This window comes from Lissotriton vulgaris, chromosome 6, assembly GCF_964263255.1.
Source record: "Lissotriton vulgaris chromosome 6, aLisVul1.2, whole genome shotgun sequence".
NCBI classification, from domain to species: domain Eukaryota; kingdom Metazoa; phylum Chordata; class Amphibia; order Caudata; family Salamandridae; genus Lissotriton; species Lissotriton vulgaris.
The window spans coordinates 86,766,918-86,791,185 of NC_141694.1; the positions used below are offsets into that span (position 1 = coordinate 86,766,918).

The following is a 24,268-nucleotide window of genomic DNA, read 5'->3' on the forward strand; positions in this document are numbered from 1 at the left end:
TTGATCAGGGCCGTCTCCGTCCCATGATGTTGGCGAAAACCAAACTGAGAATCATCCAATAGATGATGGGATTCTATAAAGGCTGAGAGTTGGACATTTAAAGCCTTCTCGACAACTTTAGCCAAAATAGGCAAATTGGCAATCGGTCGGTAATTTTTGAGCTCGTTCCTATCTAGGTTTGGTTTTTTCAGCAGCGGCTTAAGTAATGTCTTTTTTAGATCAGAGGGATAAACTCCTGTGTTGTATGTTGTGTGCGCACTTATGGGTGAGAGTGTGTGTGTGTGAGAACAAGTGTGTCTGAATAAATGTATGTGTATGTGAAGGCTTGCGTGTATGACTGAAAGTAAAGGTTAAATGTCGTGTGATGTCACCTCTGCTACCTCGGGCATTTGGTGAATTGACGTTCATGAAAGGCAGGGAGGAAAATTATTAGAATTGAAGCAAATGGAAAGTCAAAAATCCTTAGCACATTCTTTTGATTTTTACTGTTGCTGTAAGAATGCCAGTTGTCAAGGGGGATTGTTCGTTATTACAAAGATACAGCAATTAAAGTTACAGTTCAATAGTGTCTGCATCACAAAGGCTTACCTTAGCTGAAACCAGGATAAAGATTCAAAGTGGTTTCAATCAGAGGGCCCAAAAACCTGTCTTGCCCATGACCCAAAATCCCTCAAATGTCACTGCTCACTGGTAAGTATTCCCAAAAGTCTGAGGACACAATATTGGCCTGCATGCAATGTCGTCGTTCTCTCTCTAAGAAAGTCTAGCCCTAGTCCTTGGGATTGTAGACCCATTCACCTACCCCGTTGTAATCCACCTTAACGACATCTACTTAAGTACCAATTTTTACAGAGTGGGAACGAAGAATTGCCCTTGCGGTCTCGCTCATTCAGGCACAGCATGAATCCAATATTCCCGTCAAACGTTTTTTGCAATTTTTAAGACTGAGTTTCGCCTACTCCTAGCATCAAAATGGCAGCACCTGGAGAAAGTTGGGAGTGATGTGCCTGAAGTTAGAAGCTAGAGGTACCTAGCACATCATGCTGCTCACACCAAGGGACTGAAGCAGAACTGAGTGAGGGATTTGTGTACAGTGTAGGGAACTTAGTGCCTTCAGGACCCCGTGTGAATTCAGGGCAGCGGTCTTCAAACTGTGGAGCAGCAGGCGTGCTGAGGGCGCTCACTTGCCCACAGGGATTCCCAGGGTGCACGCGGCGCTGGCAAGAAGAAAGACCAGGGCTTCTACCATACACATTGATAGAAAATAAAAGTTTGCAATTAACATTCATTTTTGTTAACATTTCTTGCCCCCCAAAGCTCCTTAAATGATTTTTACACACAATCGGCCACATGCATCATCGGGACATTTTGCGATTCCTTATTTGCGAAAAATAGGGAATCGCAAATAAGGAATCGCAAAATGTGATGCATTAATTTATTCGCATAATTATTGCGATTCTGTGAAAATCGCAATTTTTACCGAATCGCAAGGATCATGCGAATTCTAAATTGCGATTTTGCAATTCCCATTGATTCCTATGGGCCAAAAGGCCCATAGGAATCAATGGGAAGGCATTGACATTTTGCGAATTTCTATTTGCGATTCGCAAAATGTTAATGCATTACATGGGTGCAGGGGGGGGTCCAAATGACCCCCCCCTGCACCCCTGAAATGCATTTTTAAGTGCATGTTTCACACACACATGTCCTAAGGACATGTGTGTCTGTAACATTACAGTGTTTAAAATGCAATTTTGAGCATTTTTAAACTTTTTCGCAAATTACCACGAGGTTCAACCTCGTGGTAATTTGCACCCCCTAATTGTGAATTCGCAATTTAAAATGCAATCATGCATTGCTTTTAAGGAATCGCAAATTTGCGATTCCTTAAAAGCAATCGCATTTTTGGAATTCGCTAAAAATAGCGATTTTTCAAAAAATGTTTGATGCATCCAAAAAAGATATTTAGGAATCGCAAATGGCCGAATGTACCGATTCGCACCGTTTGCGACTCCTAAATACCTTGATGCATGTGGGTGCATATTTTAAATTTCACTATTGACTGAAAGAAAGTAAACATTGGGTATAATTCTTGTCACTGTTCCTAAATCCCCCTCTGAAGCTTTTGCCTCGTTTGCTATGGTTTACATTACATATATGTCTTGTTATAAGTTAAAAAACACTACAATTGTTTCTGTTCATTTCTTGGAAGAAATTTCCCTTAATCCGAGAAAAATCTTTTAGCTTATTAACATATAACGTAATAATTGTGAGAAAATGTTAGCTTTTATGTGTAAAATTATTTGACTGAGTCTGTGATGAAATCATGAAGGATGACGTGTCAATGGTTCAAACCTGCTCGGACATACTCCCCACTGCAACACACTGGCAACGCCACCTTGCGCACTCACTACGTTTAACTCCACATCCAGCCAAGTCAAAACAAACACCCATGGGCTCCACAATAATATTTTATTTGAGAAAAATGTACAACAATTTCATAGTTCAGCATATTAAAAAAATAGTATATCTGAAAGGGCACAAATAATAAAAAGAACATTTGCATCTCTGTGCCTGTACATTTACAGGAAGCGCTGTGCGGAGGCTTGTCTACAGCGCTGTCCTTAGGGGCAAACACAAGGACTCAGGTGCAGGTGTTCCGAGGTCACCATGCTTTCTCCGGGTGTCCATATTTGACGTATTGGTAAATATGAATTTTCATTTTTTTTTTAAATTTAACACCCTTACTAAGGTTAGAGAGTTTCTAAGCACTCCCATTGTTAGCAGATAAGAGAACCAAGTCACAGGAACAAAGCACATTATGGGCAGGTATGGATGCCAGCACACAAATTATGGTCTCCGTGGTCGCCAATCTATATTTACTGCTAGAACCCAATTTTTCTCAGTTAACTAGGGCAACCAGCATAGAAAGAAGCTGCTTCAAATGAACATATGTTACTGGATTATCAAAAGAAATGGGAGAGAATTTGTACATGCTGCAAATATTTGGTCTTGACTGTGAGGATGATTAGAACACGCCTCCAAATCATATACATGCATATTTTGTTGCTTATCCTGGGTTTTTGACTCTGAAGCAGGCGGTCAGACCTTTCTCAACTTGGAAGCTCTTGCACTGTATTGGCATGCCCGCCCACTCAAGGCACGGTTTAGGACAGAGTACTGCAGCAAAAATCAAAAACGTTTGTATTACAAGAGAACATTTCAGTTCAGAGTGCCGCCATTTTGAAATCCTCCTCATACACATTCATTAGAGCAGCATTCAAAGATCTAAAATGTCCGCCTTCATTCTATACCCACTGTTGTATCCTGGTAATGAAGAAGTGTGGATTTCAAAATGACAGAACAGTCTATGACACACTATGAAGCTAGAACGAAGAATAGGGGAGGAAAGGGTGGCTTCTAACAAGATGCCTTGCATTACACGCTATCAACATGTGAATGTTTCTTATTGAATCCAAGGACTGATCCTAATATTTGAAGACAAGCGGGTACCAATGCCTCAGCCGACATTACACACATTGTGACTGGGCAGAGTCAACCAAAACAGAAATGAGACACTCTGGCTTCGCATTCAGTTATCCACCACATTCTGATTCGCCTCACTCATCGCCCTCCACAGAGAGGTGACATATCATGGTGTTGGGCTTATGTTCAGTGGACCAGATTTACATTTGTGTGACTTAGTGGATACCCCCCAAATTTGAAGGTAAATTTAAACATGAGGGTTCTTGTGAGCAAAGCCAAGGATAAGAATGAAAACCTACCACTGTTCAGAAAAATGCCATGGTTGCGGAGTAAGATTAGATAATGGATCTAGACTTTTCTGACTGTTCCCATCTGTTTCTCAGTCCTTGGTAATGTGGGCAGCAAAGTTTTCCCAATAGGTAAATCGCCAAATGAATTATGAAATACATGTACAAAATGTTAAAAAACAGAAGAACACGTTGAATAAAAAACATTCAAAGTTCCCTTGAAATTCAACTACGATGATTTAAAATTGTCCAGCAGGACGATGGCTGAAATGGCCGTGATGCTGACCCAGAGCCAGACAGGCCTTTGTTCCACCAGGCATTTCCCCGGTGGGCTGATTTGAGGCAGGTTTTGAAAGCTCAGGGCCACTCCTGGTGCCTCTGTCCATTTCCCCAGCTCGCAACGTTAATTGTAGCAGACACAGGAGACTTCAAGAAAGAGCAACACAAAGGCAGAGAACATGTGATCCGAGAGGGAGAAGAGAGGAACGAGAGAATGAAAGAAAAAGAATGGATGAACGGAGAGAGAGATTGCGGGAGGCATTGAAAGGAGCTGAGCTGGCTAGAGCGTTTTTGCCAGGGCTGCTGTTGGTTCCCCGGTCCAACCCTGGACTGCCCTTGTCCTAATTAACAAGTTGTGGATGAATGCTCTGACTTACTAAGAAAATGAAAGATACCCCTGTTTAAATCGGGTTATACAGACACATCTTGTTGGAAGACTTTGCAATTTTAACTAACACGAATAGCCTGCAGGTTGTGTGATATCCTGATGAAGACCACAGATAAGAGCAGGACCTACATGTATATAGTTAATAACTTTTTGAGAATTGACCGAAGAGAATAGGAGCTTTTTTGAACCAATGAATACAATTGTAATGGCATTGAATTAAGAAATTGCATTACCTTAAATTGATTCTCTGTTTTAAGATTGATAATTTTAGTGTGAATGTGAAGTGCGCTTGTGTTAGATGTCTTTAATAATGTTTGTGTAATAATTTTATAGATAAGTAATGTCATGATCTTTTGATGTACATTTCATGCTATAGTATAAGCAAATCAGTTCCACTAATGAATTTATTGTATGAATAATTAAAATAAGTTTTTAAGCTACAAATGATTCTCTCTTTCCATATCGTGGATTACATTTTGCCAAACTAATATGTTTAGTAAGGTACACAATTTTAGAAAATAGGCATTAATGTGTTGCCTGGAGTACAAGGCAATCTCTTTTGCAAATAAACTCTTATAGGCTCTGGCTACTTCAAAAGTCAATCCTCAGAACAAGGGAATGTGGGGGGAAAATGGTTCCGAGAATACAATCCTCCCACCGCCTCCCAATTTCCTATAAGTGCTTGGAACCTGGGCATATAACTGTACTTGAGCCACTTCTGGGCTTAGCACGAAGGGGCTATACAACTGCAATAAATGGCTGTGCGTGCCTCCAGTGCTCTGGACCAATGGATGCTCGATCTTGTCCGTCTATCCCTCATGGGAAGTGCCGCGACATCCGTTTAGCAACCCAGCAGTTTCTTCATTGAAATAAGTAACATTCGTATCCTTACCCAATCAGCACACAGAAGGCATCTTATGCCATATTTGACAACCATTAACTTTGTAATTTGAGGCTGGGGAAAATACTCAATTTGTGATTACATGCATGAAAAATAAACTGCTGAGAATACCGATCAATTTACACCAGATATAACTGTCGGGCGAGGTGTGTTAATCACCTAGCACAAAAACCAATGTCACATTTATACACTTCTATGGCGTATAAGCACGTGTTCTGGATAAATGGGGCTGTGCGGTATTACAATTCTTGGGCCCAGAATACATGCTCAAGGCGATTTATCTTTTCTGTACATAACCAAGCAGCTTCATAGCTGCCTTTTACACCATAAACACTGCCCACCCTGGGCACTTTCCGTCAACAAGGCGACCCCTGTTCTGAAAACTAATAATGTTGCGCAACCCCACTGGATCAAACGTTTTGGTTGGGTTTTGGTCGAATGCTTTGGTTTTGGGGGAATCTTGCCACAATGCAAGTTTTTCCAAAGAAGATGTTGATGCCAAACTTGAGGTGAATGGTGGTCCAATTTCTCAAATACTAGGCTAGTGCGATCTGCCCCTCTTGCTGACCTGGCACCATCTCGTTCCTGCCCCTTTTCTGCTCTTCTTGTATGCTGTGAGCAAATGATGCCACTGAGTTTGTTTGGGAAGTTGAAACTCTATGTAGTTCAAGGAATTTGGGAAATTGAGGATAAAATAGTGGCTACAGAAACATGGGCTACTTCAAGCAAAACTGTGGTAGCCGTGCCACAATTAAATACCCAGATCTCGCGTAGTGCAGCATAGTATCAATTATGCTTTCTGCATTGGTGACTTAATAGCTGGGACCAGGAGATGCACCCTCCAGAGATGAATTAAGTTGAGTTTACAACAAAATAAAAATACAAAAGAAATGTTTCACAAAGTCATTTGGAATTCTACAAGAGTTCGTAAACAGTGTGACTGAAAAGGTTGGACGACAACTTTCTGGTACATTTCATGTATGGAAGGTCCACCGTTCAACAGGATCCCATGTCCCCAGAGTGGGCCACATGCCTGTGTGCTTACAGTCAACGGTTCAGGCTGCCACAGTGCGTGCATAGTGCACCAACGTCTGCCGGAGTGTTTGGTCTAGGAAGATGGAAGTCCTTTTGTGCGCTCATTAGTGTCACAACTCTCGTAGTGCATCAACGGATGTTAGCAACATTGTAAGGGAACAACCAACCAATGCCAGCTCCCAAAAGCAAATGGGAATGCCTTTAACTTGACTAATAACCTTACATCTGGCATTATCCAAGAGAGGGCTCCAGTGTCAGGCCACCATACATGGTCTATCCAATCGAGTTAGTTCTCAGACAAATTCTTCCAGGTCAGGGGCCAAGTCACTCAGGATGACCATTAGAACCTCTTTGTTGGAAGAAAATGGTGAAAACGCTGAGCAGTGACCTCTTTCCAATGACCCTAGGTCCACCGTTTCCATTCAGAGACTGATTCCCCTCTGCAGAAGCTCAACCAGTGTTGCCTTTGGTCGAAGCCTGGAAGAGACGTTGGACCCAAAGTGCAGATCCTTTCTCTCGCTTCTCATAGAAACATCCATGAGTTCCATGCCTCAGAGCTCTGTCGTCTTCCTGAGCTCTGTCATAGCGGTATTCAACATTTGGACTTGACTCTCCTCATCCTGAGCCTTGCTAGCACTGACTGAAGTCCTCTGGCAACAAGCTTGCCTATGGCGCCCTCTCCTCTTCTTCCAAATAACCAGTGCTATCGTCAGCATGACCAGCAAGGCAGTCAGTCCACCAAACACAACCAGTGTCAGTATTTGTGGCTCTGTGAGACCAGTGTCTCGGTGGGTTACCACTTCCTTCACAGAGATTTTCAACAGTCCACCATTTGGTTTTGCGCTTGGGTTGGAGCTCCAGCCCTCCATGTCCACTGTCCTGATTGGCTGGAGCTGCGTGATTCTGGGATAATCATTGGTTGTGCTTCGTGCTGGTGTGAAGTTTTGGCTATCCTTTGGAGCCGGTCTGTTTATTGTGACACGAGTTGGTACAGGAAGTAGAACTGGTGGAACCTCACATGTCTTTCCGGTGAAGCCATTAACGCAAGCACAATCATAATCATTAACACGGTCATAACACCGGCCACCGTTCTGGCACAAGCCTTCCGCACAGTCGTCAATGTTGATAGTGCAAAAGCGGCCTTCGAATCCCACCTGGCACTCGCAGGAGAAGCGGTTGATGCCATCATGACAGGTGGCGCCATTGGCACAGGGGCGCATCAGACAGTCGTCCACATCCAGTTCGCACAGGTCCCCAATGTAGCCCACCAGGCACCTGCAGGTGAAGCTGTTGGCGTAGCCGTGCTCGTCCTGACAGGATCCGCCATTCTTACACGGTGTCCTGAAAGAACATAAGAAAGAGGAGGTCACTGGTCTGTCACCATCTTCAAAAGACAATTCTATCCGCAAAAAGTAATGCACCATTTTATTTACTTATATTTGGTGTTATTTTAACCACGCTATATGTTACCCTAGAGCCACCTCAGAGCATTCAAATATACAGGGAAAAAAACCAAGGACTTATATCATGACAATCACTATCCATGCCATAACACTCAAGACGTCGGCTCCTTCAAATGACTAACTTGGTTTGATATACTGCTTAGCAAAAAATACATAAAACTCACTGTGTACGCAGCTAAAGAAGGCAAAAGACCAAGGGCGTATGTACCTTAACAGACCACCCTAAACAGTCCCTTATTTCCCAAACTATCATGTACACTATTCATCTCCTAATCAATGTCAACATTCTTTGGCCAACTCAATCGAAAATATAATAAAGAGGCAAGTTAATATGCGGAGTGGCCTCCAAGAGGTTGAAATGGCCTGGGTGGATGAGTATGAATAGGGTGAAACTAGGTGGCCATTACCTGGCACTGCGGGCCATCAGTCTACACTCATGCTCATAAGGATTCTTGGTGGAGTTTTTTTGAGTGCCCTCTATTTTGTCTGTATGTATGTGTGTGCAAAGGGCGTTCTGTAAAAGAATTTGCACCTCCAAATACATAATTGGGTAGAGGGGGCAATAATTCAGAGCGATTTCTAATATTTTAGATGATATTTATTTTATTTACAGTTTAACCACATCCATGCTGCTGACGAGCTCAGCTCGTCATGGAGTACAGTGGAGCTGCAATCATGACGAGCTGAGCTCGTCACGGCCGTTGGAACGTTCGCACGCGGGGCTAATTTCCCTGCTGTGTTGAACGTTCCAAAAACGGGTGCGACTGTGACGAGCTCAGCTCGTCATGAGGACAGCTCCGCTGTACTCCATGACGAGCTGAGCTCGTCACCAGCATGGGGGCGCTGCACGCGGCCCCCCTCCCCCCACAGCGAAGGGGTTAATAAAACCTGAACCTAGCATGAAGCAGACAGCGCCTCCAAGAAGGACCCTACAGATGGCCCCCTTACAGATGGAGCAACTGAAGTCACACACCCCTTCAGCATACCTCGTTAATTAATTATCACTTATTGATTGTTTCTTCAAACAATGATTTCGAAATTTCTCAAATACTGAGTTAGTAAGAGAAGACTCATATGAGATTTCATTTTGTGTTTCTTGTGAAACACAATCTTCAACACAAATTATTGTGCTCTGCTGGGAGCTCCATCCTCCATTTACTGCAGTCAGCTGGAATTTGAGGCAAGGCCTTACCTCGTTGCCAATCCTTTTGTTAAGTTACTCAGGTTAGAAACATTTAGACCTATGAACCACTTGTACGAATATCTGGTGGTAAAATACTGCTAACACACTGCAGACAGTACTTTTGCAACCAGTAAAGATTTTGAAGAACCTATGCACTAATAGCTCCGCACTTAAAAACAGATTTGTAGTGGGTCGCATTCCCATCTTCCTCATGAATATTAATGAGGCTGGCTGCAAATTGCACCTCACTACAATTGGAGTCCATAACTGGGATGGTGGCCTGGTGGGGTCAGCAGACCACCATGTCTGTGATTGCAATTTAAAGCAAATGTTTATAAACTTTGTTTGAGTGTTTGCAGTGGTCCATACACCACTGCCTACTCTCCAACAAACCTTTTTTTGATATTCTCAAAGGGCAAGGGGACCTTAAAGGACTCTTCCCTTTTGTAAATGGGTTCCTGCCTTAATGTGTGGTTTGTGACTTTTTAAAGATTTAGGACCACTATTTCGGTCCTAAACCATTGATATATGAATAGGAATCGCTATTTGGAAGGGGTGCCTAGTCAAGTCAAGTCAAGTCAAGAGATTTATATAGCGCGCTACATACCCATAGGGTCTCAAGGCGCTTGAGGAAGGGTGGGTAATTATTTGTCGAATATCCAAGTTTTAAGTTGCTTTCTGAATGCTAGGTGGTTCTGAGTAAGGCGAAGGTGAGTGGGAAGTGAGTTCCAGGTTTTAGCTGCCAGGTAGGAGAAGGATCTTCCTCCCATGGTGGTTTTGTTGATGCGAGGTACAGTGGCAAGGGCTTGGTTGGAGGATCGAAGCTGACGGGGAGGGGTGTAGAAGGACAGTCGTGTGTTGAGGCATTCGGGTCCAAGTTCGTAAAGTGCTTTGTGTGCGTGGGTTGGGAGGCGGAAGGTAATCCTCTTATTTACGGGGAGCCAGTGGAGGTTTTTCAGGTGACCAGAGATGTGTTCTTTGCGCGGGATGTCTAGTATGAGCCTGGCTGAAGCGTTCTGGATGCGTTGGAGTTTTTTCTGGAGTTTAGCGGTGGTACCGGCGTATAGGGTGTTTCCGTAGTCCAGGCGGCTCGTGACCAGTGCGTGGGTGACCGATTTTCTAGTTTCGGTGGGGATCCAGCGAAATGTTTTTTTGAGCATGCGAAGAATGTTGAAGCAGGATGATGAAACGGCATTGACTTGTCTGGTCATCGAGAGTGAGGAGTCCAGGATGACGCCCAGGTTTCGTGCGTGGTCCGTCGGGATGGGTGCTTTTCCAAGGGCCTCTGGCCACCAAGAGTCATCCCAGGCGGAGGGGGAGGTGCCTAAGATGAGGACTTCTGTTTTGTCTGAGTTCAGTTTCAGACGGCTGTGCTTCATCCACTCGGCTACTTCTTTCATTCCTTCGTGTAAGTTGGTTTTGGCGGTGTTAGGGTCTTTGGTTAGTGAGAGGATCAGTTGAGTGTCGTCAGCGTAGGAGATGATGTTGAGATTGTGTTGGCGAGCGATGGCCGCAAGGGGGCTCATGTAAACGTTGAAGAGGGTGGGGCTGAGTGACGATCCTTGTGGCACGCCGCAGATGACTTCAGAGGCCTCTGACTTGAATGGTGGGAGGCGGACTCTCTGGGTTCTTCCGGTGAGGAACGAGGTGATCCATTCTAGTGCTTTTCCTTGGATTCCGACGTTTCTGAGGCGCTGTAGAAGGGTGCTATGACAGACTGTGTCGAAGGCAGCGGAGAGGTCGAGGAGGATGAGGGCGACTGTGTCTCCATTGTCCAGTAGAGTTCGAATGTCGTCTGTTGCTGCGATGAGGGCGGTCTCAGTGTTGTGTTTGGCTTGGAAGCCGGACTGTGAGGAGTCGAGGGATTTGTTGGTTTCGAGGAAGGTGGCGAGTTGGTTGTTGACAGTTTTCTCGATGACTTTGGCCGGGAATGGAAGAAGCGAGATGGGGCGGTAGTTTTTGAGTTCGGTGGGGTCAGCTGTGGGTTTTTTCAGAAGGGCGCTGAGTTCAGCGTGTTTCCAGCTTTCCGGGAAGGTGGCGGAGTTGAGGGAGCAGTTGATGACATCTCGGAGGTGTGGTGCTATGATGGAGTCTGCTTTGTTGAAGATGTGGTGAGGGCATGGGTCAGTTGGGGATCCTGAGTGGATGGAGTTCATCAGGCGGATGGTGTCCTCAGTGGAGATTGGGTTCCAGTCGTTTAGGATGTTCAAGGGGGGTGAAGGTCCTGCAGCAGGTTGGGTGGGTTGGTCTCCGGGTCGGTTGTCGAAGCTGTTGTGGATGTCAGCGATTTTGTTGTGGAAGAAGGAAGCTAGGGAGTCGCAGTGGGCTTGGGAGGGGGTGATGTCGTTGGAGTTGGCTGATGGGTTGGTAAATTCTTTGACGATGTTGAATAATTCCTTGCTGTTGTGGGCATTGTTATCTAGTCGGTCTTTGAATGCGGCTTTCTTGGCAGACCGGATTAGTTGGTGGTGTATGCGGGTGGCGTTTTTGAAGGCGTCCCTGGTGCTGGTGTTTGGGTCTTTTTTCCAGGCCTTCTCGAGGGAGCGACAGAGTTTCTTCGATTTCTTAAGATCATCGTTGAACCAGGAGGCGTTTTTGCTGCCTAGTTTGATTTGACGTTTTTTCAACGGTGCTAGGATGTCGGCGCTGTTGGATAGCCATTGGGTGAGGTTAATGGCTGCTTGGTCGGGGTTTGAGGAGTGGGCGGGGGGGTTTAGAAGAAGCGATGAGGAGATCTGGTCGATGGTGATTTTGTTCCAGTTTCTTCGCAGGGTGGGTTGAGGATGGTTGTGGATTGTGGTCTTATTGTAGATAAAGTGAACGCAGCTGTGGTCCGTCCAATGAAGAGCTGTGGTGTGACTGAATGAGACATGTTTGCTGGAGGTGAAGATGGGGTCGAGTGTGTGACCTGCAATGTGGGTGGGGGTAGTGACGAGTTGTTTGAGTCCGAGGTTGGCGAGATTGTCCAGAAGGGTGGTGGTGCTGCTGTCATTGTTCTTTTCCAGGTGAAAATTGAGGTCTCCCAATAGAATGTAGTCCTCGGAGGGGAGGGCGTGTGGGGTGATGAATTCAGTGATGTCGTCACTGAATTGTGCACGGGGTCCTGGGGGCCGGTAGAGGAGGGTGCCCCTGAGTGTGGTCTTAGGGTCGGTGTGGATCTGGAAGTGGAGGTGTTCGGCGCTGGCAAGGTTGACGTCGGAGCTGGTTGAGATGCGGATGGAGTTCTTATGGACGATAGCGATGCCTCCTCCTGTTTGCTTGATGCGGTCCTTACGGATGATCTTGTATCCTTCCGGGATGGCAATGGTGATGTCTGGGGCTGAAGAGGCATTCATCCAAGTTTCTGTTAGGAAGGCGACGTCCGGTGAGATGGTGTCTAGTAAATTCCAGAGGTCGATGGTGTGTCTGTGGACCGAGCGGGTGTTGAGCAGGATGCATTTAAGGTGGTTGGTGTCAGGTCTCTGTTTGGTGTTGGTGGATGAGGAGTTGGTTTTGGTGCCGTCGAACTTGCAGGAGTAGCAAGAGAAGGGTCCATGGGTGTGTCCAGGAGCGGCTTGGACGCAGATGGGGGAACGGCCGGGGTTAAGGGCTAGGAGGGTGGTGGCATCGTAAGTGATGCGAGAGGGCTGGGCATAGCGGGAACCAGGGGGTCTGGCGCTGGGCGCGGTCCAGGCGCCGACGGGCGTAGACGGGCTTACCTTTGGCGCACCTTCGGCGCGACTGGGGTGCGATCGCTGCGCGTGAACGCTGCGCGCAAATGCTTCTGTCATAAGTGGATATTGGAAGGGGAGGGGCGAGGCAGGCTCAGCTGGGAGGCGGGAGCGTGATTGGAGGGACGGGCTTGGGCGTCACAAGAGGCAAATGGCTGCAACAATAACAAAAACTTAATGCAGGGAGAGGTTGGGGCGAGCAGTGGAGCGCTATTACAAAAACATATATTTTACTAATGAAATGGCTGAGACAAAGTGGCGCTATGAACACAGCACATTCAAAGTAACAAGCGGCGCTATGAAATTGAGCACAGTGCAATGAAATAAAGCAGCAAAGCAGCGCTGAGGACAGAGCACGTTAAATACACAATGCGGCGCTATGGTAGTACAGCTGGAAGAATGCAAAGATCACAAGCAGCGTAGGAGTAGCGCTACGATACCCAGGAGGACGGAGGGGAGCAACCGGATCTGCACGAGTCAGGACGGTCTTCCAAACTGCTTCCAAATAGAGATTCCTTGTCTATTTTGAAACCCATTGTAGGATTCAGTAAATAGTTACCGACTTCTAAAATAGGTTTGGTACATTGCAAAAATCATTTTTATGGTCATACTCCAAATTGGAGAGACTGCAACCGAAAAAATATTACTGAGAAAGTGAAGTTTGTTGAGTTTACATTGATTGTCCATTGCACTAATGTATTTTATTTATTTATTTAGAAAGTTTTATATAGCGTGAACTTGACCACCGAGGGTATCAGAGCGCTTTACAGATTATGCATCACCAGGTAAAAAGCATACAAAACAGAATAACCTAAACGACAAATTCAAAGTCAAAATTTTCCAACAATCTCGTGGAGGCACTGCAAAACATATCATAAAGAACAGAGGGTGAAAAAAGATCACAGTCTAGAATTGTCCGGCCAAATGTAGTGCCATGCTAGCATGTTTCATGGTTGTCTGTTTTTGATGATGTGTCTATCGACTGTGAATACAGAGTGCTGATAAAGAGTAACTTTTTCTCGATACTTCAAACTGGAAAGAATAGGGAGCTGGCTACCAAATACTGGAAATTATATATATATATATATATATATATATATATATATATATATATATATATATATATATATATATATATATATATATATATGTATATATATATATATATATATATATATATATATATATATATATATATATATATATATATATATATATATATATATATATATTCCCAAGCCATGCTTAAAACTGATAGGCTTACAAAGAAATCCTTAGCCAGGTTGAAGATTGTGGTTACAGTCTGGTGTGCAGAGAGCAATGCTTACCATCATTCATGTACAGCTTGCCATGTGGCTGTCCAACAAGCCTATTTTGTCTATATAGGACCTTGTTTAGATAGTTGCATGCGTAGGATGCCTGTTGCCACTGAGTGCTAAAACTGCTTTCATCTCCATGAGGACCTTTTGACTCCAAGGCTTCAAATGAATTCACGCTTCTCTTTTCATTTACGAGCTGTAATTACTACTCTATGGTTGCATGTATTATTCTGTTCACATTACAGATACTTCCAGCTAGAATGACTTGAAATGAGTAGAATAGTCTGTGAACTTCATACATTTACAATTGCCATTCACACACCAGAGGGAGAAGGCAGGGCACCACCGCACCCTCTGTTAGGGAGTCGTTGCTAGAGGGCTGGGCTCTTTGGATGTTAAAGAATAAGCTGGCAAGAACAGAAATTATTCAACTGGGGAGCAGAGCCAACGCCACAGGCAACGTCTGGCAATGGAAGCTTTTTTCCTCTGGTGTGACTTTGCAGACAAAAGGGCCCAATTATAAGGAGGGCGGAATTCCATGGAGAGAATCCTGGTGGGTGGAATTATTGTTAGAGGCTGGTATCTTGCCTGGATTCCAGCTATTATGAGTTAAACCCTGAGATGGGGAATAACTATACTGTTGAGGAACAGAAGTCTGCAATGTACTCCCATTTCCGAGGGTTTTAACGCTCCCATTTAAGACCTGCTCTAAGCAGGGGTTTTTGGTTCAGTGGCTTCTGTTCAGGGCAGTGCTAGAAGGTAGCAGGAAATGTGCCCTGGCAGAGGCGAGCACTGCATGATACCCCATTGCCGTAGAAAGGCTGGGCAAGAACGGGGACAGAGGCTTTTCAGGTCTTCTGTGATCCAGCGGTGCAGGATTCCACACTGGACTTCCACTTTGCCAACTTGTCATCAAGCCAAAAGTCTTCTGTTGTTGGAACATGACAGTCTTTCAGGCAACTGACTCTTCATGCTTATCACGCCTGGAATGCCTTTTTATGAAACATGCACTGCGGGATTAAACAATGTAGAGCTTGACTGGCTATTGTTTGACCCGCTATATTTAGTTAGACAACTCAAAGAGAGCCAACGCTACAACGTACAAGATTTCCACAACTGAGTGAAGTATCTATGAAGGCCATTGGTGGGGAGGGAGTCTGATGAGCTGAATCTCCAGAGCTGTGTGTGGTCAGTAGTGAAAATTTGCCCTGACCATTTTCAAGAGGTTGCCCCGTGACTTAACCCAAGCTAGGCCAGACCCTAGAGCTCTGCGACGCAGTGAGTCTTTGAGTAAACGGTGAACCCTCAATTCCACAGCTGGCTCCAGGAATGGCACCCATGCCCTGGCACTCTCCTTACTGGATTACTGCAACTCCCTCTTCCTCCGAATCCAAAGCGGGCCTCAGACAATGGAAGCATCTCCTGCTGTCTCCAACAGCTTCGCTCACTCCCCATCAAATTCCAAGATCAATTAAATGTATTTAATACACGGTGCTTCAAGCTAGGGAATTGCTGTGCCTGGCAGACAAGCTCAGCCCTCTTTTCTTTCACTTACCCACTGCTATCCTCCTCCTGATCCTCTCGGGACACAATCTCAGCTATATACAAGGCCGCTAGTTCAGAGTCGTCCCGCCTATAGGATCTAACCACGTCACCTCTGTGGTGCTGCTGGTCTTTTTGCCTTCAAGCAAAGTACTCACAAAACATATTTTCCAAAGTGGTCCACATCCACAGCCACTGTCACTCAACTGCTCCCTGTAAACACACCCCTACAAATACCCCCTTCTTCTTAACCAAGATGTATAACCCCCTTGAATCACCTTCCAACAGGTGTGCCACGTTCCATTCTGACACGTACGCTACCGTGTCTGTGGCAGTTCATCATCATCATCTGAACTGTTCTCCGCAGTCCTCGTGTAAGGTGCACATTAGTATTTCTATATAAAATGTAATATCTAAATACTGGGGCAAGGGTAAGCGTGTGTCTCTCTTCTTTGCAGCATGCATCACACTAACTGTAGATGACTCCAAATGGTCCCCCATCCCTAAGACGGAATGTATGCGACCTGCCTTCATGACAGCAGAAGGGAATTCGCTACCAGTGGGCTGTAATTGGCAGAAATGGTTGTGGGGTGCTTTTTACGTTACTTATCCTAATGGCATTCTCCGACTCCTCTTCTACTTTCCCTTCTTCGAATGGTGGACAGCACACACTTCGTAGATAGGTCTAATACAATTATGAGAAAGAACTTGCCCCACTCTATACCATGGTGGATGAAGGAGCAGAGAAAGTAGGCTGCCTCCATGGTGCTGCTTGCAAACGTTTGGGGCAAACAAATTACCACCCATATGTCTGGTAGAAATGACTAGTTGCTCACATAAATGGGACCTAAAAGTCTATGATTCAGCTTGAGGGGACTGAAGGAGAACACTCCTTATGACTTGCCTCTTTCCTTCAAAGGAATTCAGCTTTTGCAGGAAAGAGGCAGTCATCACCAGAACAGAAGCAACAGGGAGCTGATGAGGTCATAAAGTTATCTGTCAGTTTCTACAGGTTTGAAGCACCAAAAACACTCATCTGGTAAAGCCAGTTCAGACACATGGATCTTTGGGTCTACTAAGGGGCCCTTGGATACACTGTCCAGCTCAGGTCCAACAGCTTGCACAAGGGAGGGTCTGGGAAATGGTTACATACACTCCCATCTTGGGAAAAGTTGAAGGGACTGCACTCGGGGTTCAAAAACCTGCCCTTGCTGTCAATCTAAAATTCAGGGCTAGTTGGTGTTCGGGAGGAAGTGCGTGGTAGAGTGACCCAGGAGCCAGGGCTTCCAGTCAGCAGACATTCGCATGCCCTGTTCGACTGAAGGCCTAGATCTCACCTTGTGCTGATTTGATTGATTGCTTTGGCAATTTATAAAATGCAAACAAATTCCCGAAGGTGTCAAGGCGCTAATGCGGTTAGTCTACCAAGGAAGGAAAAAAGTGCATAGTCCCTGACCTAAAGGAGGCATTACAAGGCAAATAACTGCCCATTTGTTATGACTTGTTTATTTTTCTTTCTTTATTTTTAGAGTTGTATACAGTGCAACATTCACCAGAAGACATCCTGGCACTAAAACACTACACACACCCAATGTGGAAACCTCAGATGAGAACAAAGGTCCTACTCCCATCTAGCGAAGGAAAAGCCATCTTTGTAAGGCTTATCTTCACATACAACACCCTTATCACTCTACTGGTGAATAGACATGGCTCATTTGCTATACTTGTTCGTTGTGTGAGGCGTAAACTTTTCACCTTCACTATCACTTCTGTGACGTAACTCTGATTGCTGCACCTTCACTCTGAAAATAGTTCCATCACCACTGAATACTTGCTGCAGTCTATGGTGCTCAGTTGACTCCACCACCTCCATCGACTCCTCCGTACACTCCACCTCCTCTCCCTGCAGTGCATGGTGGGATTGTGAGCTGTATCTCCCCACATTTGCCATCGCCACCCACCTTCTCTTCAGCACTTCCACCTATTTAGCATGACTAGATGCATCGCATGCTGAGATCCGAGGAAGCGGTGACCCATATTGTCCAACGCCTTCACTCAACCGCACTGCATTGCCCAGGAGTCTGGTAGAACTGCATCTTACCCAGCTCGCTCGCATGGTCCGGTCTTCTGTTCGCAGTGCTTTCCGTGGAAGCCCTCTGGACACACACAGGAGTACTCTCCCTCCGGATCATCGATGCACTCGGCCCCATTCTGACATGGGTTCTGGTGGACGCAGATCTGGACATCTACGAAGAAAGAGGCAAGGACTCTCGTCAAAAGTCATGGAAGGCGATGGCATCTGCAATTTACATTGGGTGTGGCATGGAGGAGGAAGGGAGAGACAAGCACATGGGTAATATTTACTATGGCTGGGTGGCAATTTCTCTGGCCACTGAAAGGGGTGCACAGTTACACGTATGTTGGAAGATCAACAACATTAGAATCCACAATATGTTCTAGGAATGTGTGCACATAAAATTCGACCGAGGAAGCACAATATAGGGCATAGCATTCTCTTACTTTCTAACTTCAACAGAATCGTGAAAATTTCAAAAGCGCTACGAAACCTCCGCAACGCAAACACCAATTAAGGTTGGATGCACCCCAAATTCATACCTAAGGCTATACAACTCAGCAAAAAATTGAAGTTTGATAAAAGCAGCAACACCCCAGCCCCAAGATCCATACATGAATATTCAGAACCTGAATACGCCTAGGTCTGCAATACATAAATGGCAGTTGCTATTTGGAGGGATGCTATAGGAGCTCCTACACTCTGGGCGTATAATATGCACACACAATGTAAAATGTAAATTGATATTTGTATAGCGCACTACTCACCCGCAAGCTTCTCAAGGCGCTTGTACAAATACCGCTGTGGAACCCATCCTGGCTTTCCCTGTGAGGCGTCCACTACTGGGCACCCCCAAGGTGGAGGCCAGGCATCCTTAGCGTTGTGGGGGCCGTTGTGGAAATTAAGCAAGCTATTGCCCAGAGTTGCAGAGTGGGACTCCATGATTGGAGTAGGCACCGAGGCGAGAATTATCAGGTCCGTGGAATTTTTGAACCCAAGACCCGCCAAGGCGGGGAATTGAACCCTGGTCCCGGGCTAGACCTCTGCATCAGGGTCTGCCGCTCTAATCATTGGGCCACACTTCTCCACAATGAAGGCAGGATTTACTAACATTTTGCGTCGTCAATGTGCCACTTTTTTGGTGCACACAGTGCGCCAGCAATAGGAGACAGCAGAAATGCACCATATCTTAGTTGACATTTCTGCTGTCACCCTTTCACGCAATGCAGTGCAGCACCTTAGCCTGCTGCCCTGTACAGCGTGAAATTCAAGTATACATGCCACTAAGGGGGAGATCAAACCAAATCTCAACGCAACACAGCACAGTCTACCATGAGGCTGTGCTGCGGTGCGCGACAGGGAAGGAGCAGGAGAGCGCCATATTTTCAAACTTATGGCTCTCTCCTCCCCTTTCCCTTGCGCCGGTGCTGATGATAGCTGCCGTGCTCCACGCACCACCTTAGCGCCATAGCGCTAGGGTGTGCGTGGGATTCTAGCATAGGTTTTGTACAGGAAGGGAAAAATTCCTGTACAAAATACTATGTCTAGACACGAGGGAAAGCTTTTCCCACTTTACATGAGTGCTGCACAGTGCAGCCCACATGCAAAGTCGGAAAAGGAAGGAGAAAGGAAAGCATTTCTCCTTCCTTGAGCCTAGTTTAAAAGAGCGCAGTTTTCTCACGCTAAATCCAATCTACTGTATATAGTAAATTGGTTTTAGCATGAGAAGCCTTGGGTGGTTGCATGGGAACGCCCATGCACCACCCTTGGCACGCCCCATGCCGCAAAGTAATGCAAAGCAGCACTATGTGCTGCTCCGCATTACTATTACGTTATTTCCAGCACTTAGCAAGTTTATTGCTGGAAAGTAAATTAGGAAAAATAGATTTTGTGCCGTTTTACGTCACTTTTGGGACGCACACACAGTACAAAATCTTAGTAAACCTTCCCCAGAGTGTCATGAATGCTGACTTGGCTGTATGTACCATTATCCAGACTGGAAGCAGTCATTACAATGGGTAGATTGCTGCTAAAGAACAGACTCAGTAGCAGCATCTGCAAGAAGCTGCTTTTTTCAGCACTGTTCACAAGCAAATTACACCCACAAACAGCTGCCCTGACCTGCAGCACCTTGTTGCAATGTCCTGGGAAGTATTATCCAGATGTTGCTGCCAGTGTCATTATGAAGCTCTGGCTCTAGAACATTTGCTGTTCAGTCCAATACAAGAAGTTCCATATCACTCACTTCCTCTCCATCTTACAAAATTAACCCTATCACAGATCTCTTTGTTCATTAGCTCACTTAAGCTGACTGCTTCACACTGAAACATATTTGAGCCATCTTAACCTCCTTTGACTCAATAAGCTACATTCGTTACTCTAGAAATTGTTGTGTGTGAATCACAATAGTAAACTAGCGTGAATGCCCTGCATTCTTAACCTTGAAACTACTTGACAGTGCATTTCCCTTTCCTTTTCACTGCTTGTACATCATAAGCACAGCATATTTGTCTCTTGGAAGTGTTCCCAAAAAGTGGCCAAGCAGAACACGTCAGTTAAAATGTATTCACTCTGTGTTTATTTACATAACCTTTAGTAACATCATGAGTTTCCGTACATCAGTACGTGCATTCCACTTTTTAAAATGGCTGCTCTCGTCAACAATGCATTTTTCTTGGCTGCCATCTTGTGATTGGCAACTGTATGTTCTCTGTTCTATGATAATCCTAGACATAAAAGTGTCTGCTCTATTAGTGATATAACTACTGTAGGTGTGGACGGTTGAATACTATCCGTACATCTTCCTGAACCCCAACTATAGCTTTTTGCTGAATGGCTGAATGAAGATTGGAGCATGGGTCAGCTAGGGATAATCATCATGGAACTCCAGGGAAAGACAGACAGGCAGAGTTTTAGGGATCCAAGTATGAATTCATCAGTGTGTTAGGAAGCGACCGCAAGCCAATGTCGCACAGTAGTAGCTGTGATATACATGGAAGTATCTAAGGAGGTGTAGTGGAGGATAAGAACAGGGCGAGGCACCATCAGTGAATTATGTACACAGGAAGTTCGTCACCCTTCGAACACAAGCTGCGATAAACATTTGGCAAACCAAGCTTCTGCGGGTGGAACCTACCTCGGTCACAGAACTTTCCAGCCCAGCCAGCCAGACACATGCACTGCCAGGGCTGGTGACACGCTCCATGCACGCAACCCGGCATTCGGACACAGTTCTCGCAATGCTCGCCTTCCCAGCCTGGGTCACAACTGCAAAAGAACAGAGACATCAGCATAGCCCTTCAACCCTGGGCAGCATCTTCTCAACAATAACTAAAGCAATCCAGAGCACAACAAACCATGCAGTCTAGCTCTCATCACGAAGAGACAGGCCAATGAAACAGGAGGAATGAGGTGCTGGATGTGAGCAAGCAGAAGTACAGTTTGCGAAAAGTGTAACCAAGAAGAACTTAAATAAGTTACTGTTCTGCAACTAAAAAATGACATTAGGCACAACTAGTACAAAGTAATCACCAGTGGTTGACAATAATTCAAGCTTTCAACCCATCACTTTTCTGCTTTCCCCAGCGAGATGCTATTTGTGCAAGTAGCATGCCTAGACTTTTGACTCATGGTTGCTGCACCATATGCCACTCATTGATGATGCCACAACGAGGCGGAAACCAGTCAGTGTCTGGTTTATTCATGTTCAGAGGGATGAGGCCTAGCAGTTTGGGCTGTATTGTTCCTATTGGTGCAGTACCAAAGAGGATTGAAATAAGGCTGGCCCAAGAGGAGTGGTATAGTAAGCAAAAACATGCGAATAAATCAAGCATTCCACCCATGATTCCCAGGCATAACCCAATACTGAAGTCACCCAGGTCCAAAACCTGACACACACAAAATGTTTGAATGGGTTTGTCAAGCAATGGGGCCTGAGTTCCTACAAGTTATAGGAAGAAGAGGTCAGGATATCATGAAGCTTAGGCAACCAGCAGGCAATCCAAGACTGCAATGCAAGAGTAGGAACGTTTAGTCTGGGTTTCCTGTTGCAATGGCCACTAATATCAAATGTATTTTATTTGGTGGCTGTATATGTCCTGGCATAGGAGGAGTGTGAAGGCCTTCTTTGCTGAGATGATCACCCAATAAAAATGTAACTCTGAACATCATTACCATCGCCAGGCCTTACAATGTTCAGAGTCACTCACCCTTAGCAGTCACATCACATCCCACCACACCTTCTGCGGCAGAGTGGCCATCTCATCATTTTAGAACTGTCTATTCCACAGGCACAAACATTCCACTCTTGCTCTCTCTAAGCAGTCATTGTTGCTGGCTGAAGAGGAATTTGCCAGGTTAAATGAAGAAAATGATGCCATACCTGCACTTGTCGTCCTCGTCACAATGTCCGTGGGCCAGATCACAGAGGGTACTGCATTCGTCACCTGCAAAAACCAGAGTGGGCACGATGTTACGACAGATTATAGAAGGTGTGAACTCTATCAAGTAATGGTATAATTCATTTTGGTGCCAAAATGGGTGCTTTGCGGTGGGCGAAGGCTCTGTTGTTCGCAAAGGTCTACCAAAAGGCGAACCAACTTATACCACACCTCATGGGGTCGGTGATGTACTACACACATGCTAGGTGGACTCACTCAGGGGTGGTTGAGACGTTAGCAGAGAAGAACTAAAATGAACTTTGGGCCAGATTTACAAAGCATTTTATCCGGTCACAAAATGGCCCGATTCTTGGGGCCGGTTGTGATCACGAAAATGCCTTTTCTGATATGCAACCCTCAAATCGCAATTTGGGATTGCGACATAATATCAATTCGGTATTTGAAATGAATGTGTTTCGTGTGTCCCTTCCAAATATCGAATCGTAGTGCTATGTATTAATATTTTGCAACTGAATTCCATTCGCAAAGCATTCATCTTTTACCACCTCCTCAAGGGATCTCTTCCCCTTTGTGAATGCTGACCAAAATATTCGACCACTGATTACTCTTAAAAAATTTAAATTAAACTTGTCTTTTTTTAAAAAAAACATGCATTGCATTAATAAAAAAGCTTTCTTTAAAAAACAATCACAGTCATGGAGATATGCTAATTTAGCAGGCCGCCATCCTTGTGATGGCTGTCATTCCTAATGCATCCCAAATTGCGACCTACCTCGTTAATATTCATGAGGTACATAGATTTGTGGCCCACTAGGAATTGCTAATTTAAAAATAAACGTTTCATACTTTGAGAATATCGATGTATGCAGATGATACACAAATCCACTTCAGTTAGAGAGCTCACACAACATCAGCTTGTGCTTGTAGTATGTATTATTCTGGGTGAAGGAGAAGATTCTCAACATGAATGGAGTCCCAACTGAGACACTAGTCACTGGAGCAACTAACTGATTACCTTTCGACAGGTCCACAGAGTAATCACCGAATCATCGTCCACAGCAGTAAGAAATATGAGGCTATTCTTTAATGTAGCCCTTCCTTTCACACACCAGCCCTTAACCAAAACTGGTTCAGGAAACACTTGAAAACGAAACTATTTACGCTAGTCTGTCAATGAACAATAAAATACATACAGTGGCGAAAGAAGAACATTGAATTAGTTTACCGTTACGAGTTATCAAACTTTTTCTCTCCCAGATTTCCTCTATTTCAGTGTATCTCTATAAACAAAAATAGTGCTCTACATTTATATACTGGCTACACATAACACTTTACAAAACGTGCAGTAGAGGTTTATGAAAATGTGATATTTGTGATCAATGTTTTGAATTCGAATGAAAATGTTACCCTATTGCTAACTTATTGTGTTATTATGCTTGTCATGTGTACTTTTATGGTCTTTGCAGCCGAATAAAGTATTTTGACTGATTTTACAAAATGCCCTAACGTAAACAAATAAATGAAGAAGACCCCTTCCCTTCATGAACACTCTCAATTTGAAGGCCATTAGATCAGTCTTACAACCCTTTGGGGCATATTCTCAAGCCCCTATCGCCACTGGAACGTCACTTTTTTAAAATTTCCCGTGGTGATAGGGCCAAAGCCCTTTACTCAAGGCAGCGTTAAAGCACTTAACGTGGCTTAAAGCCACATTAAGTGGCTTAACGCTGCCTTGGAGATAGGGCTCCTTTAACACTAAACTTAGCGCGAAAGGGGGCGTGCAGTGGGTGTTGCGGTGGGCGTACCACCGCAACACCCATTGAGTTTGACGCTACCGCCTTTTATCAAGGGCGGCGATAATAGGTAGCAGTGCCAAACTTAAGACCTAGAAAAATCAGGTCTGAATGTAGCTTAACAAGGAGAAAACCTTCATTTCTCCTCGTTTTTGCTTTTTCCATGTGTGTGGCATGTAGCAGCACACAAGGAAAAAGCAAACTGGCATTTTCGGTTTGTTAATGTACAGTAAGGGACACCTTCCTGTGCATTAACAAACCTCCCTGCTCGCAGAAACCCATGTGCTCTGGTGCAAGGGTGCCTGTTCTGGTGTGGAGTCGTGATGAGATTTAGCCACGTCGATGAGGGAAACGCCAGGCTGCGTTTATGAATAGGGTGCAGCCTGGCGTTTCCAAAGTGGCGGTGAG

The 24,268-nt window shown here is 45.0% G+C and overlaps 1 protein-coding gene across 2 annotated transcripts in view; it reads right to left on the reverse strand.

The window, feature by feature from the left end:
• Positions 1-2,458: 2,458 nt before the first annotated feature.
• DLK2 (delta like non-canonical Notch ligand 2) overlaps positions 2,459-24,268 on the reverse strand; it is a 229,302-nt gene continuing 207,492 nt past the window's right edge. The window contains exons 3-6 of one of the 2 annotated variants that reach the window (XM_086925991.1): positions 22,049-22,112; positions 20,804-20,934; positions 17,695-17,839; positions 2,459-7,717 (exon numbers count right to left, since the gene is read on the reverse strand). In XM_086925991.1, coding sequence (XP_086782117.1) covers positions 6,928-7,717; positions 17,695-17,839; positions 20,804-20,934; positions 22,049-22,112 — 1,130 coding nt within the window. In that variant the 3' untranslated portion in view covers positions 2,459-6,927. The remainder of the gene's footprint in view (positions 7,718-17,694; positions 17,840-20,803; positions 20,935-22,048; positions 22,113-24,268) is intronic. The other variant, XM_086925990.1, reaches the window with a different exon arrangement.